The sequence below is a fragment of the Equus przewalskii genome, chromosome 26 (assembly GCF_037783145.1).
Source record: "Equus przewalskii isolate Varuska chromosome 26, EquPr2, whole genome shotgun sequence".
Lineage (NCBI taxonomy): Eukaryota > Metazoa > Chordata > Mammalia > Perissodactyla > Equidae > Equus > Equus przewalskii.
This window is the reverse complement of record NC_091856.1, coordinates 15,249,251-15,262,255: the sequence shown is the minus strand read 5'-3', so window position 1 is coordinate 15,262,255 and position 13,005 is coordinate 15,249,251. Positions and strand designations below refer to the sequence as shown.

Sequence of the window (13,005 nt, the reverse complement as noted above, 5' to 3'; positions counted from 1 at the left end):
CAAGCAGACCCAGAAAGTGACGCTGAGAGAGGATTAGCTCCCAGCAAATGTTCTGGATACAATGAGAGGAGCAGGGGACTCAAGTTCTGGACAGACAGTCTTGGCCCTTGGGGCTCTTAGGGAGTGGAGCATACAGGACCCTGGACATGCCAGCAAAAGTCCCAAGGACAACCCGGCACCCTGCATGCCTTGTTCCTTAAGATCTCTGTTTTAGTAAGGTCTGACCCCTAATTTGACAGAAAAAGTTCAAGAGGGGACACATCCACTAGAAAGCCCCATCGTCACATTATGGACCTCAGTTACATGATGGAGGCTTAGCTCTCAAAAGCTTCAACTCCGTGAAATGTTCTTCATAATCCCTATTCACATCTCCAATTCTAGATTTCTGGAAAAGCTCTAATGGAACATCATGTGGATGTCAGGAGGCATCGTGACCTTCTCCAGGCACTCACATCCCCAGAAGCCAGCCTTGGCTCACTCAGCGGAGGCCTTCAGCCTCATGGTAAATCCTCAGACCAGAGTCTTCAAAGTTAGCTGGGAGAATCCACTCCTTTTCCAGGCTGGGGAGTGCCTGGGACAGCCTCACATGTTATTGTCATGTGCCCCGTATAAGAATTGCAGGATGGGGCTGGCCTCATGGCCGAGTGATTAAGTTCACGCTCTGCTTTGGAGGCCCAGGGTTTCACCGGTTCGGATCCTGGGCACGGACATAGCACTGCTCGTCAGGCCACACTGAGGGGGCGTCCCACATGCCACAACTAGAAGGACCCAAAACTAAAAATATCTACATATACAACTATGTTCTGGGGGATTTGGGGAGAAAAAGCAGAGGAAAAAAAAATTAGCTACAGTTGTTAGCTCAGGCATCCTTGTAGTTATTCAGAAGGATGTCTAAAAAGGCTCCTTGACACAACAAATCCTAATAACAATCCTGTTTTTCCAAGAGTGCCCTTGTGGCCTTCAAGGGGCCAGGGAGCAATTTTGGGTGTCTACATACCAGAGGCCAGGTGACACGGTCTTCTGCCTGTCTTTGGCCCAAGGAGCTTCCTATCTGCGACATAGTAGAGGAGTGAAAATTAAGCCACCCATTTCCAGCGCCCTTTCTCAGGCCCCCACCCCAGCCCATGGAAGCAGAGGTCTTTGGGGGAATCACCCTATTATCTGAACCAAAACCTGAGCCCATGTTTTATTAAATGATGCTGCAGAATCTTATGAGAAGATGCCTCCGTTTCCTCCATGTGACTGAGAGGAGCCTAGGTCCAGAGACAAACACTGGAACAAGTAGGCAATTATCAGCTTCCTTCTAGATGGGCGGGGTGGCTGCACAGCCTTCTTCACCACTGTCTTCCTTTCCAGAACAGCAGCAATGCAACCTCCACCTCTCTGGGCCCAGTGCTGCCTATCCTGCCCTTTCAAACCTTAGCCTGGGTTAAGGTCACACGTCTAACCCTTAGGAAGTCAGATTTGGAACAGGCCTGAGGTTGTTTGATGAAGGGACTCTATTACCCAGTTCTCAGTACCTTTCTCGATAAAGCGCTAAGTTAAAAAAAAAAAAAACGTGTGCACTGGCCCCGTGGCCGAGTGTTTAAGTTGGCATGCTCTGCTTCAGTGGCCCAAGGTTTCGCCAGTTCGGATCCTGAGCACAGATGGACATGGCACCGCTCGCTCATCAGGCCATGCTGAGGCGGCGTCCCACATAGCACAACCAGAGGCACTTATAACTAGAATCTACAACTATGTACCGGGGGGCTTTGGGGAGAAGAAGAATTTAAAAAAAATTGGTAACAGCTGTTAGCTCAGGTGCCAATCTTTAAAAGAAAAAAGAAAGAAACCATTTCAAAAAAAAACAATGTGCATTGCACGTGTGAATTGAAAGGCTCTTTTCTTTCCATCCCCTCCCCCTCCATCCTGTTCCTCCAGCTCTCTACTTTCAGGGCTAAATTATATGCCCTTGATGCTACAGTCCTGGAAAAAAAGAGAGAAGGGAGGAGGGGAAGCCAAAAGGTGTTTACCTCTGGGTTTGCTCAGACCCAAAAGGAATGCCCTCTCCATCACAAAAGGGCAAAATTACTACCTTATTACCTGCCAGGTCAGAGCAGTTTCAGGGCAAATCTGATTTACACGGGTAGCTGTAAGTTACAGCCCTATTTTATCATTTTCCATTTTTCAGATGTTTTCTTGGGACTCCTGAACAGATTCATGCAAAGCAAATGAGATTTCATAATAGACTCAGCTACGGTTCCAGCCCCTGGGGGCAAACCTATTCATTAAACGTCGGGTGAGGTAATGCCGCCCATCTGCTAGGAAAAGTCTGTGCTAGGAAAAGTCTGTGCTGCCGGGGCCACCGAAGGCAGAGGTGCTCAAGTCCATCTCGGGGAAAAACATGGGCTGAAGGTCTATGCCTGCCTATGTTCCCTTCCTAAAGATAGTTGCTCAGGACACTCAGAAAAACATTCATAGATGCCTGGAAACTTGAGCCATTTTTTCCTGAGAGTAATTTCACTGGTTCAGGGGAAATCGTTCCCTCTTATCCTGAATACCAGATGTCAGGAGAAGGAAGAAATCCCAGAACAAAGCATATGGCAGAAAAAGCAGGCGGCTGACAGGAACTAAAGGCTGCAGAGCTCTAGTAATAAAAAGCGAAATGGGTTCTATGACCCAGGAAGAAACACCACCATCTTATTTCTAAAACACTCCTCTCTTCTTACGCATTCTGGATCTTTAGATTTAGCTGGGAAATCTCAAGAATGAGTAAGATTTTCTTCACCATGGGGAGAACTTATTATTTTTTCGTAGTAGTGCTAAGTGGGGGTGATTTTTAAACATTCTCCCAGTCTTGCAATAGGTAGCTACAATTCTTTTTTTTCTTCTGTTCTTTTTGCTTCCTTTTTTTCAGAAGCTCTAATTCTTAAATGTCAAAAACTGGGGAATTGAAACTTAACTGAAAAATATCCATTTGCTATCCAGAGCTGGAGTGGGGACAATGCTGGCATATTTATCATAGTGTATTGATAGAGGTATTTATGTAACATATTGGTGTGAAGTCTTGTAAAACACAGAGGTGTGTGGCAGGCGAGGGGAGCCACGAACAGCTGGTGCAGTCGTAGGGCACACCATTATTCCTTCTTAACTTAAGGTCTGGATCTGCACCTCGACAGAAACTGACGTCAGCTTCCAATCTGAACAGCAATCCTCAGTTTATACCTAAGAGTTTGCAAAGAGCTTGGCTTGGGCGCCAGAGGACTTGAGCTCTCGAATCATCTCTGCCACTCACTCACCTTGAGCAAGTCACTCACCTGCTCAGTTTAAAAAGGCAGCGCCTGACACGGAAGAGGCACTCAATTTTCTTTTCATAACAGCTTCATTGAGAGGTAATTCACATGCCATAAAATTCACCCTATTAAAGTATATAATGCAGCGGTTTCTAGGATCTTCACAGACATGCAACCATCACCACTACTCATTTTTGGATGAATGAATGAATCAGAAGTTTCAAGGTAACACGGCTTTAAGTGTCAAGCTGTATTCTTAACATTTTTGTGAAATAATGCTTGTAATGCCCCCTACACATCTATGCAATTGGTACTACGATTATCTCCACTTTCCAGAAAAGTCAACAGAGATTTGGACCCAGGCAGTCCAGCTGCAGAGCCAGCATTCTTAACCAGTTTGAAAATTCTGTCATTCTATTCAAAGAGTCTGACATAGTGAAGTTCCTTATTTATTACATCATGCATGCTATGAATAAAAATAAAATGTCAACAGCTTTCCTTTCCATGTTTATGACAAATTTGCTATCCTGAGTCAAAAAATGTCTCTTTCCCATAAAGTAGCAGGAAGACCACCAGACTGTGCACCCCTTGATGGAGGGGTGCATCGGACTCATTTTTGGGTCCCTAGCACCTGACACTTAGCAGAATCTCTATCAATGACTGACAGGTAGATAAAGAACATTGCCTGCCATGCATTGTACACGGACCACCTAGAAGTCCCCATTGAGGGTGTCCAGAAGGAAGAGCCAGGTGCCTATGGTGGGTTGTCAACTGAAACCAGATCCAAATCACAGCAGCCATCGACAACCGGTACCAAGGGCCCTTGGACCTCAAACTGGCATTAACGCTGCAGTTTTGTTTGGGGAGCAGTAAGAATGAATCAGTCCGGATAAACCAAGGAGAAACACATCAGCCTCTGTACACAGGAGTAGCCTGTAACGGCTCAGCCTTCTCCACTCTAACTGGAAACCAGATTCGAGTATATGCTTTCAGACATCACAGCCTCACTGGTTTGGGGGTTTTTTTTGTTTGAATGTTTGTTGTACATTTACACTGGCAGGGGGAAGGGGAAGACGTAGAAACGTGCTAGTTCAACACCGTGCCCAGCACCAGCCCCAAGAGAGGACAAGAAGCAGCCTGCCCAAGGTGGTCCCACACCAGGAGCTCAATTCTCCTTCCTTCTAAGACTCTTCACAACCATCAGTTTTCCTGGGCAGCGGCCAAATGTTGTGATCCAGTCTATAAAAAAGCAAAATCCAGGATGCCAGTAAACAGCACAAAATGGGGATGGGGTAATGGAAGGGAAGAATTACAATAATGCATTTTCATGCTAAAAAAAGGTCTTCTTCCTCCTCTCCCACTTGCTTTGTGAGCTCCCCAAGAACAAAAAGGCTATTCTCACGCTTGACAGCAGGCCATATGTGATCTGCTTTTGTAGCTCAGGGTCCATATGAAATCCCAGGGTTAAAAGGAAACTCAGCCGGAAGCCTGGGGTGGCTGATGGGAGAGCTGGCCCCTTTCTGTGTCTAAGGCATGCCACCAACCCAAACACAAGCAGCTCAAGTTAAAAGCAGACGTCCCCCAGGATTCTCCCCCACGGGACTCACGGCTAGCAAGACTGTGGAAAGCTAGACTGCAGTGTCCTCTTGTCTGCAGTATTTAATTAATAACAAAGTAGGTTTCCATCCTGCGTCACGTTCAGGATGACCCACTTAGACAGTGTCCCCCATTGACATGGTTTTCAGAGAGGCCTCCAGGAGGATTTTCTGAGGCTTGCTGGCAGCCCCTGGCTCCTAGGCAAAAGTCCCAGGGAAAGAGGGAGCTGCTGCCTTACACAGATGCTCAGCATGAGAAGGATCCAGCAGCCGGAATACAGAAGATTCATTATTTCTGCTCTCAGAATTGTTACTTTCTGATTTCTCTTCTTTCCTGTCAAATTTCACCAATTCAGATCCCCACATACATGGTAGGGCAAGCATAATGGTCAGAAGTGAAGGTAAACATTAGCAGAAGTCTTGGCCAGAAGCAGCTAAAGGATGTGGCCCGGCCACCTACTTTACCATGTAAGATGTAACATTGGACAGTACCCTAGGTATATAGTCTAAAGAATTAAAAGCAAGGACCCAAACAGATACCCATACATTAACGTTCATAGCAGCACTATTCACAATAACCAAAAGATAGAAAAAACCCAAGTGCCCACTGATGGATGAATGGATAAGCAAAATGTGGTACACACACACACACACACACACACACACAGAAATATTATTCAGCCACAAAAAGGAATGAAATTCTGAGACATGATAACAACATGGATGAACTTTAAAAATATTATGTTACATGAAAGAGGCCAGACAAGAAAGAACAAATATTGTATGATTCTGTTTGGGATAATGAAAAAATTCTGGAAATAGATAGTGGCAACTGTTGCATAACCTCATGAGTATATTTAATGGTACTGAATTTTGCCCTTAAAAATGGTTAAAATGGTAAAATTTTATGTTATGTATTTCTTACCACAATATTTTTAAAAAATTAGACGGCAAGGCTCTCAGAGGCTGAGCCCCTGTCTTACCCATCTTTGTGTCTCCAGCACCTCACCTCAGCTCAGAGGAGCCACTTTACCGACGTCTGCCAAACTGACCACTTAGGCAGTAGAACGGTTGTAAAATTAATGCTCATATCAGTCAACAACATACCGCCAACCAGGCATCTCTGATGCCCCAGGATCCAAACCACATTAGAGTTATCATTCTAAGAATTCACAAAATGATCCCCATCTGCAGAAGTAAAAATTCATCCGGTTATATTTCTCCAGAAGCTGCATGTCCATTAACCCTAGAAAAGTCTCATACAGATTTTACTTCTCTTGCTCTGGTGGCTAACTTTGGCATTATAACCTAGGTCATTAACAGAAACATTAAATTGACCCAGATACACATCTATTCGGCACAAGACGATAGACACAGCTCTTGATGAGTCTTAAAAGGCACTATTATTTCATAGAAAATGTACAAATTTGGAAGGGCCCTTTGGGGTAATTTATACCAAAGACCTCAACTAAAGCACAAGGATTAAATTTATTCAACAAATATTTATTGAGCATCTAATCTATGCTAGGGGCCCACCATACAGGGATGTGGTGTTTAGTGGATTTCCTCAGATTCTAAATCTGTAAAAATCAATTCAATCTGAACAGCTTGCCCATTCCTAAAACCACTCATAATCAGAGACAGATTACTCTAATAACAATACTGTAATTTTTAAGAAGTACTATGCTAACACTTTTTTAATTTCTTCCCCCATCTGCTACAGTAAACCCCGAAGCTGTTTTTTTTTAAAGTTTGGCACCTGAGCTACCATCTGTTGTCAACCTTCTTTTTTTTTTCCTTTTTTCCTTCTTCTCCCCAAAGCCCCCCAGTACATAGTCGTATAATCTGGTTATGAGTGCCTCTGGTTGTGCTATGTGGGATGCCACCTCAGTGTGGCCTGATGAGCGGTGCCATGTCCACGCCCAGGATCCGAACCAGCGAAACCCTGGTCCGCCAAAGCGGAGCACACAAACTTAACCCCTCGGCCACGGGGCCGGCCCCCCAAAGCTCTTCTTGCAGAACAGTGAGAATACAAAGGCATTACATTATTCTAAGGTACCTACCGCAAGATGAGTAGGGCCTCTGGTTGCCTTGTTGGAAATGACTCGTCTTTTCTTTGTATTCGTTGGTAACTAAACTAGGAAATATTTCATCTTCTCGTTTATCCAACCATCTTTTAACTACTCTTTCCTGAGGACCTACTCTGCACCAGACATTTTGGTATTAGAGATACAAAGATGCAGATTACATTGATGGACCTCAGACTAGGTGAGAAGATAAGACTCAAAACAGAACCATTGAACGACATGGCAAGTGCAATGGTAACCAGGATTCTCACCTGCAGCACTATTGACATCTTGCCTCAGACATCCTTTGTTGGGGGCTGCCCCATGCATCATAGGATGTTTAGCAGTATCCCTGGCCTCTTCCAACTAGATTCCAGTAGCACCCACTTGTCACGACAATGAAAGATGTCTCCCAACATTGCCAAATGTCACCTTGGGGACAACATAGCCCCCAGCTGAGGGTTGCTAGTAAAGTCCCACACACAAGATATCACAAGAGCACAGAAGAGAGATTCTTAAGCCAGAGAGGCACAGTTAGGGAGTGCTTCTCAGAGAACCTGTCATCTGAACTGAGTCTTCAAGATGAGCAGGAGTAAGCCAGAGAGGGAATCCAGGCAGAGGAGAGAATGACTAGTGAATAAAACAGGGAGGATAACAGTGCCTGGAGTGGGCTCCAAACTACAAACAGGCTGAGGATGTCAATAGGCAATGCACAAGGCAGCAACAGAGGGAGGGGAGGCCAGAGAGGAAGGCAGGGGTCAGGTCACAACGCCATGTTTTAGAATCTGGACTTTACTCTGGAGACAATCACTCACATGATGAAACCAACTAATCTTCATGATTCCTCATCGAATGTTCCTAATGGCATTTCTACCCAAGACAATATTTCTCCTCTTTCAGGAGTGCTAACCAGTGCTGAGTTCTCAGTTGATTGTCAATGTCTGCTATCTTTTTCTCGTCCTGACTCTTTTTCCTTTGATGCCAGCTTCCCAACTTATTGATAGACACAGGACCAGTTTTCCTCAGGTCCCAGCAACCTAACTTAGCAGAGTCCCACAGTCACTCAATTTCCACTATTCTCCTCCAAAAATATTACATCATATCCAGTAAATGAATGTCATCTTACAAGCCAGTGACAGCAGAAAGATCAACCAATCAATAAATCCTGAAAATGTGTATTTGTTTGGAAGGTTAGCCTAGAGTTGATGTTTATAAAGATGATTAATAAACAAATAAATAAATAAACAGGGGCTGGCCCAGTGATGGTTAAGTTCTCGTGCTCCACTTCTGCAGCCCAGGGTTCACGGGTTCAGATCCAGGGCACAGACCTACGCATAGCTCATGAAGCCATGCTGTGGTGGCATCCGTCATACAAAATAGAGGAAGATTGGCACAGATGTCAGCTCAGGGACAATCTTCCTCACCACAAAAGAAATCCAAAAAAACAAACAAAAAAAATCCCAACTGACTACATGGCCTGAATTTCCCTGTAGAGGGAAAGGATGTGTCTGACGTACCACCTCTCAATTTCCCTTAAAGTTTAACTATTCCTTCTGCCCTGTGGTCTAGGGGGGCTGGCATCCCTTCAGCTCCGAGGCTGAGCATGTGACTCAAGCCTGGCCAATCAGAACACTGTGCCTCACACCCCTTCCCCAACCCTCTGGGGCCACAAGGGGCAGGAGAACCAATCAGAGCAAATAACACTCCAGTCTGAGGCTTTGGTTGGAACTGTAAGGAACTGAGAAAAGGGAATTAAAGCCCAGAGCTGCTATCAGTCATCTGGTACCAGAAGGAAAAGCACCCATCAGAGAATGGAACCAATGCACAGGAAAACACAGCTGAATGGGGAGAGAGGGACACAGATGATGTGTCATTTGAACACCTGGATCCTGCCATGCCTGAAGCCTATCCCTGTATCTTTCAGTGATTTGAGCCATTAAATTCCCCTTTGTAAGCCAGTTTGAGTTATACAGTCCTTGCTTCTAGCCGCATTGCACTTCCCTTAAAACCACACAGAACCAAATTTACATAAAAATATAAACCTAAACTGCAAAAAAAAACCTTTTTCATTTTTAGTATATTACTTTTACTAATTACAGTTATTACAAATTTCTTCAGTTATTTTTTATATATTATAGACTACATTATGACATTCTAACCCACTAATTAAAATATGAAGAAATAACTAATCAGATAGTGCAATTCTCTCATTTATAACTCTTTGAAAAAAGAGTCAGTAAATCAGATCCTGCTTTTAACGTCTCCCTCAGCTCTATGCACGGCAAGTGTCAGACACGGCTGTGTTGTTAGTTACAAAATGGTTTGGCTCCATCTTCGGAAGTAAGAATAGGGGCCGGACCAGTGGCGTAGCGCTTAAGTTCGCGCTCTCCACTTCAGCAGCCCAGAGTTCACCCATTTGGATCCTGGGTGCAGACCTATACACTGCTCATCAGGCTATGCTGAGGTGGCATGCCACATAGAGGAACTAAAAGGACTTCCAACTAGGATATACAACTAGGTACTGGGGCTTTGGGGAGAAAAAACAAAAAGGAAGATTGGCCATAGATGTTAGCTCAGGGCCAATCTTCCTCACCAAAAAGCATACCTTAAAAAAGAAAATTAAATTAAAAAAATTTAAAAAAGAAGTAATACTCAAACGTGCCAACAGAAATTCGAAACAAAACATTTTTTCGTTTGTGGGATAATTTTTTTGTTTGTGGCATAATAATTATTTGTGGGATAATCGAACCACTCTGTATGTTGACTGTGGCGCTAAATCAAACGGATCCTCAGCTGCATGAATTTGTCCAAACTCATCAACTGCAGGGAGAAAGGGTGGGGTTTACCGTGTGTAAATTAAAAAATGAGCAAATCTTAAGGATAAAAAATATCCACTTTATATATATAATATCAACCACATAAAACCATCTTGGATCAGAAAAGCAACAAAGATCACACACGTTACCTTACCAATTGGCACATGCAAATTTGAGGAATTCTGAAAATGAAGACGACTCTCTCGAATTAAGAGGATGCTTTCTAACAGCCTGTATGGACGACGGGCAATACCTGATCTCTGTGACCTTGAAAAGTTCAAGTGTGCTGCCCCAGGCTTCCTGTCTCGACTTCACTATCACTGTAGTGATATAGACAAGATTGCACAATATCTCCACCACTCTTGGACTTGGGCTACAAAATTGTCCCTGCGGAATAGAGAATGCCAGGCCAGAAGTGGGTCCGAAAGGAAGGTCATATAATAGTTTTCAAAGCCTAAGGAGGAAATACTTTAGCTTTACACCCGTGCCTATCTACCTTGCCAATGTGTTCAAGGTCAGTGGCAAATAATTTGACCAGATTTTAAAGTATGATATGATTACCTTTCATGTATTCCACAGCTTATGAATTGCACACCTAATTTCCCAGCAATGCATCTGAAATCATTACTAACTGGTTTAGAAATAATTATAGCATTCAATCATCAGGTAAATATCCCAGAGAACATTTCTACTTAAGCTTTGCCTCCCTTAGAAGAAAAGTGTTCTAGAAACGGGAGGTCCTAAGGTATCGCAGTAATTACTAGGGAAAGGGAAATCATTTCCAACGAAGTCGGAACTTAGAACAGAATAGCATTTTTACAGCCTGAGAGCTATTCTGCTTTACCCTTCTTAAAGCAAAGTTGGCCACAGAAACACACTATTAGCTATTTAGAACTCCCGGTGCCTGAAATGTCAGCGATGTACATTTTCTTTCAGGGTGAGTCCAATGCCTTGTGCCCATAAAAGTAATTTCCCTCAAGAACAATGGGAAATGTGCCTTAATGGGCTGGAGGCAGGGAGGGTGTGAGTTCCCTCAGGGGCACCCAGCAGATCTCCACAATAAAAGTAAGGAACCCATGAGACCTACCGTGAGGAAAGAGAACAGCATCCAGGTCGCAATCATGACCTGCTCTACTCAGCTACAACCTGAGCTTGAGAACCAGCTGCTCCTAAAACTTCGCCCAGGTTTCCCTTTCCTCGGTCGGACATCCGATGGAAGGACACAGCCCTCTGCCGGGTCACAGCGTTTCAGGCGAAGCGGGACGGGGCCGGCCTCCTGTGCGCACACGTACCTTGTGGACGCTGCCCCAGGAAACACACAGGCTGCAACGTGACCCGGCCCGACTTCTCCGGTTCAAAGCTACAGTCTGGAACCGCGTTAGGGCCTTCAAGGGCAAATGAAACACGAGTCGAGTGTATTTATTTTTACACAGCTACTAATTATCAGATTACATTTTATCAGATCAATTATGATTCAACAAATGCTAGCTGTTAGTGCAATTCAAATGTAATGGGATAACAAGCCCCGAGGAAGCCGTGGGCACTTGAGTTTTGTTTTTTTTTTTTAAAGTCACGATGGTTTATTTTATAATCCAAACCCCAGAGAGTGACCTTCAAGACTTCTTCCTCCTGAAAAGCCGCTGGCTGGGCACAATAAGGAGAGTCAATGGACACTGTGTTTACAGTAAAGACAAGTAACTACTGGTTCAAACAAAGGCACCTTCACAAAGAAAGGAAGAAAACCTGTTTAGCAGAGAGGCAGGCAAAAAAGGGAAGAGCATTTCATGAAAAGCGATACGAAATGAAGTCAAGACACCAATGCCCCTGTTCACGGAATAAGAATATAATTCCAGCCTCCTCAGACACACAAAAGTCAAAATCCTACTTTTACTAAGAACTTTATTAAGAAGGATTTTGTTTTAAAGCTTGTCCTGTGTTTAAGAGACTAAATCCACAAGATTAGTCCTAGCTCTAGCGGGAATGAGCTGTGTCAGGTGTGGGGCAAAGGGCAGTGATGGAGACAGACAGGATGCCCCACCCTTTGGGTGCTCACCTCCTCCTGAAAGAAACAGACACATCAATGGTACTAAGATGATGCATTAGCTCTGAGACTCTGTGAGGTGGGCTTGTACCGGTGCTATGAGAGCACAAAAGCAGACGCCTCACTCAGCCTGGGGTAGTCAGGGAAGGCTTCCCGGAGGAAGGGCTGACGAAGCTGAATGTTGATGGGGGATAGAGTTAGGATTGTCATGGCAATAGTGGTTGGGGGTTAGGAGTGACAAAGAGCTGGGGAATGGCTATTCTAGGCAGGAAGAATGACAAGAACAGAGACAGGCATGAAATGGCATGCTGTTCACAGAGAACTGCAAGTACTTTGGCTTTACTGGAGCATAAAGAGTGAGGTCTGGAGTGGCAAGAAATAAGGCTAAAGAAATGCATGGATGGTGAAATCATAGATTGTATAGGCCTTGAATGCCAGTAATTTGTGGTTTTATTCTTAGGGCAAAGGACGAGAGGCTTTAAGAAGAAGGATGAAATGGCTTATCTGTTTTTTAATGATCTTCATGATCCTAGAGATACATTGGTGGTGAAGAAACCATAAAAGGGCGTAACACTTGAGACAAACACGCTATATAGGACAGGGATGGAAAATACTGCCCGGTGGTGTCAACTCGGCCAAAAGTGCTATGGCTGCCAAAGACAGGCTGATGCAGTCACAGCACTGGACTGACTTTATGACCTAATGCGTGTGCACACACCCACACAAGCACACACACCTGTGGGGTCAGGAGCCCAAGGGCCATGGAACAACAGGAACAATCAGCCACAGCAAGAAATGCCATCTTTGAAGTTCAGGAAATGGTAGCCAAGGCATTCTCTGCAGCTTTTCAAGAACTGTCTCTAAGTGGGTCTGGTCAACGATGCTTGCTTTAGGGGCCAGCCCGGTGGCACAGCGGTTAGGTTCGCACTTTCTGCTTCGGCGGCCCGGGGTTCGCCACTTTGGATCCCGGGTGCAGACCTGTGCATATCTTATCAAGCCACACTGTGGGAGGCATCCCACATATAAAGTAGAGGAAGATGGGCATGGATGTTTGCTCAGGGCCAGTCTTCCTCAGCAAAAAGAGGAGGATTGGCAGCAGATGTTAACCCAGGGCTAATCTTCCTCAAAAACAAAAAAACAAACAACAACAACAACAAAAGAAGGCCTGCTTTAGATTCAAATCCAGCAAACATTTATTTAGCGCCTACTGTGTGC

General features: G+C 44.5%; 1 protein-coding gene across 30 annotated transcripts in view; it reads right to left on the bottom strand.

Annotated features, from left to right (window-relative positions):
- Positions 1–13,005, bottom strand: part of PALM2AKAP2 (PALM2 and AKAP2 fusion) — a 467,702-nt gene that overhangs the window by 76,537 nt on the left and 378,160 nt on the right. The window contains exon 1 of one of the 30 annotated variants that reach the window (XM_008513675.2): positions 10,837–11,258. The exons of 28 other annotated variants lie outside the window; for them this stretch is intronic. In XM_008513675.2, the coding sequence (XP_008511897.2) occupies positions 10,837–10,872 (36 nt within the window). In that variant the 5' untranslated portion in view covers positions 10,873–11,258. Of the gene's footprint in view, positions 1–10,836; positions 11,259–13,005 lie in introns of those variants that run through there. One more of the 30 variants, XM_070594976.1, reaches the window with a different exon arrangement.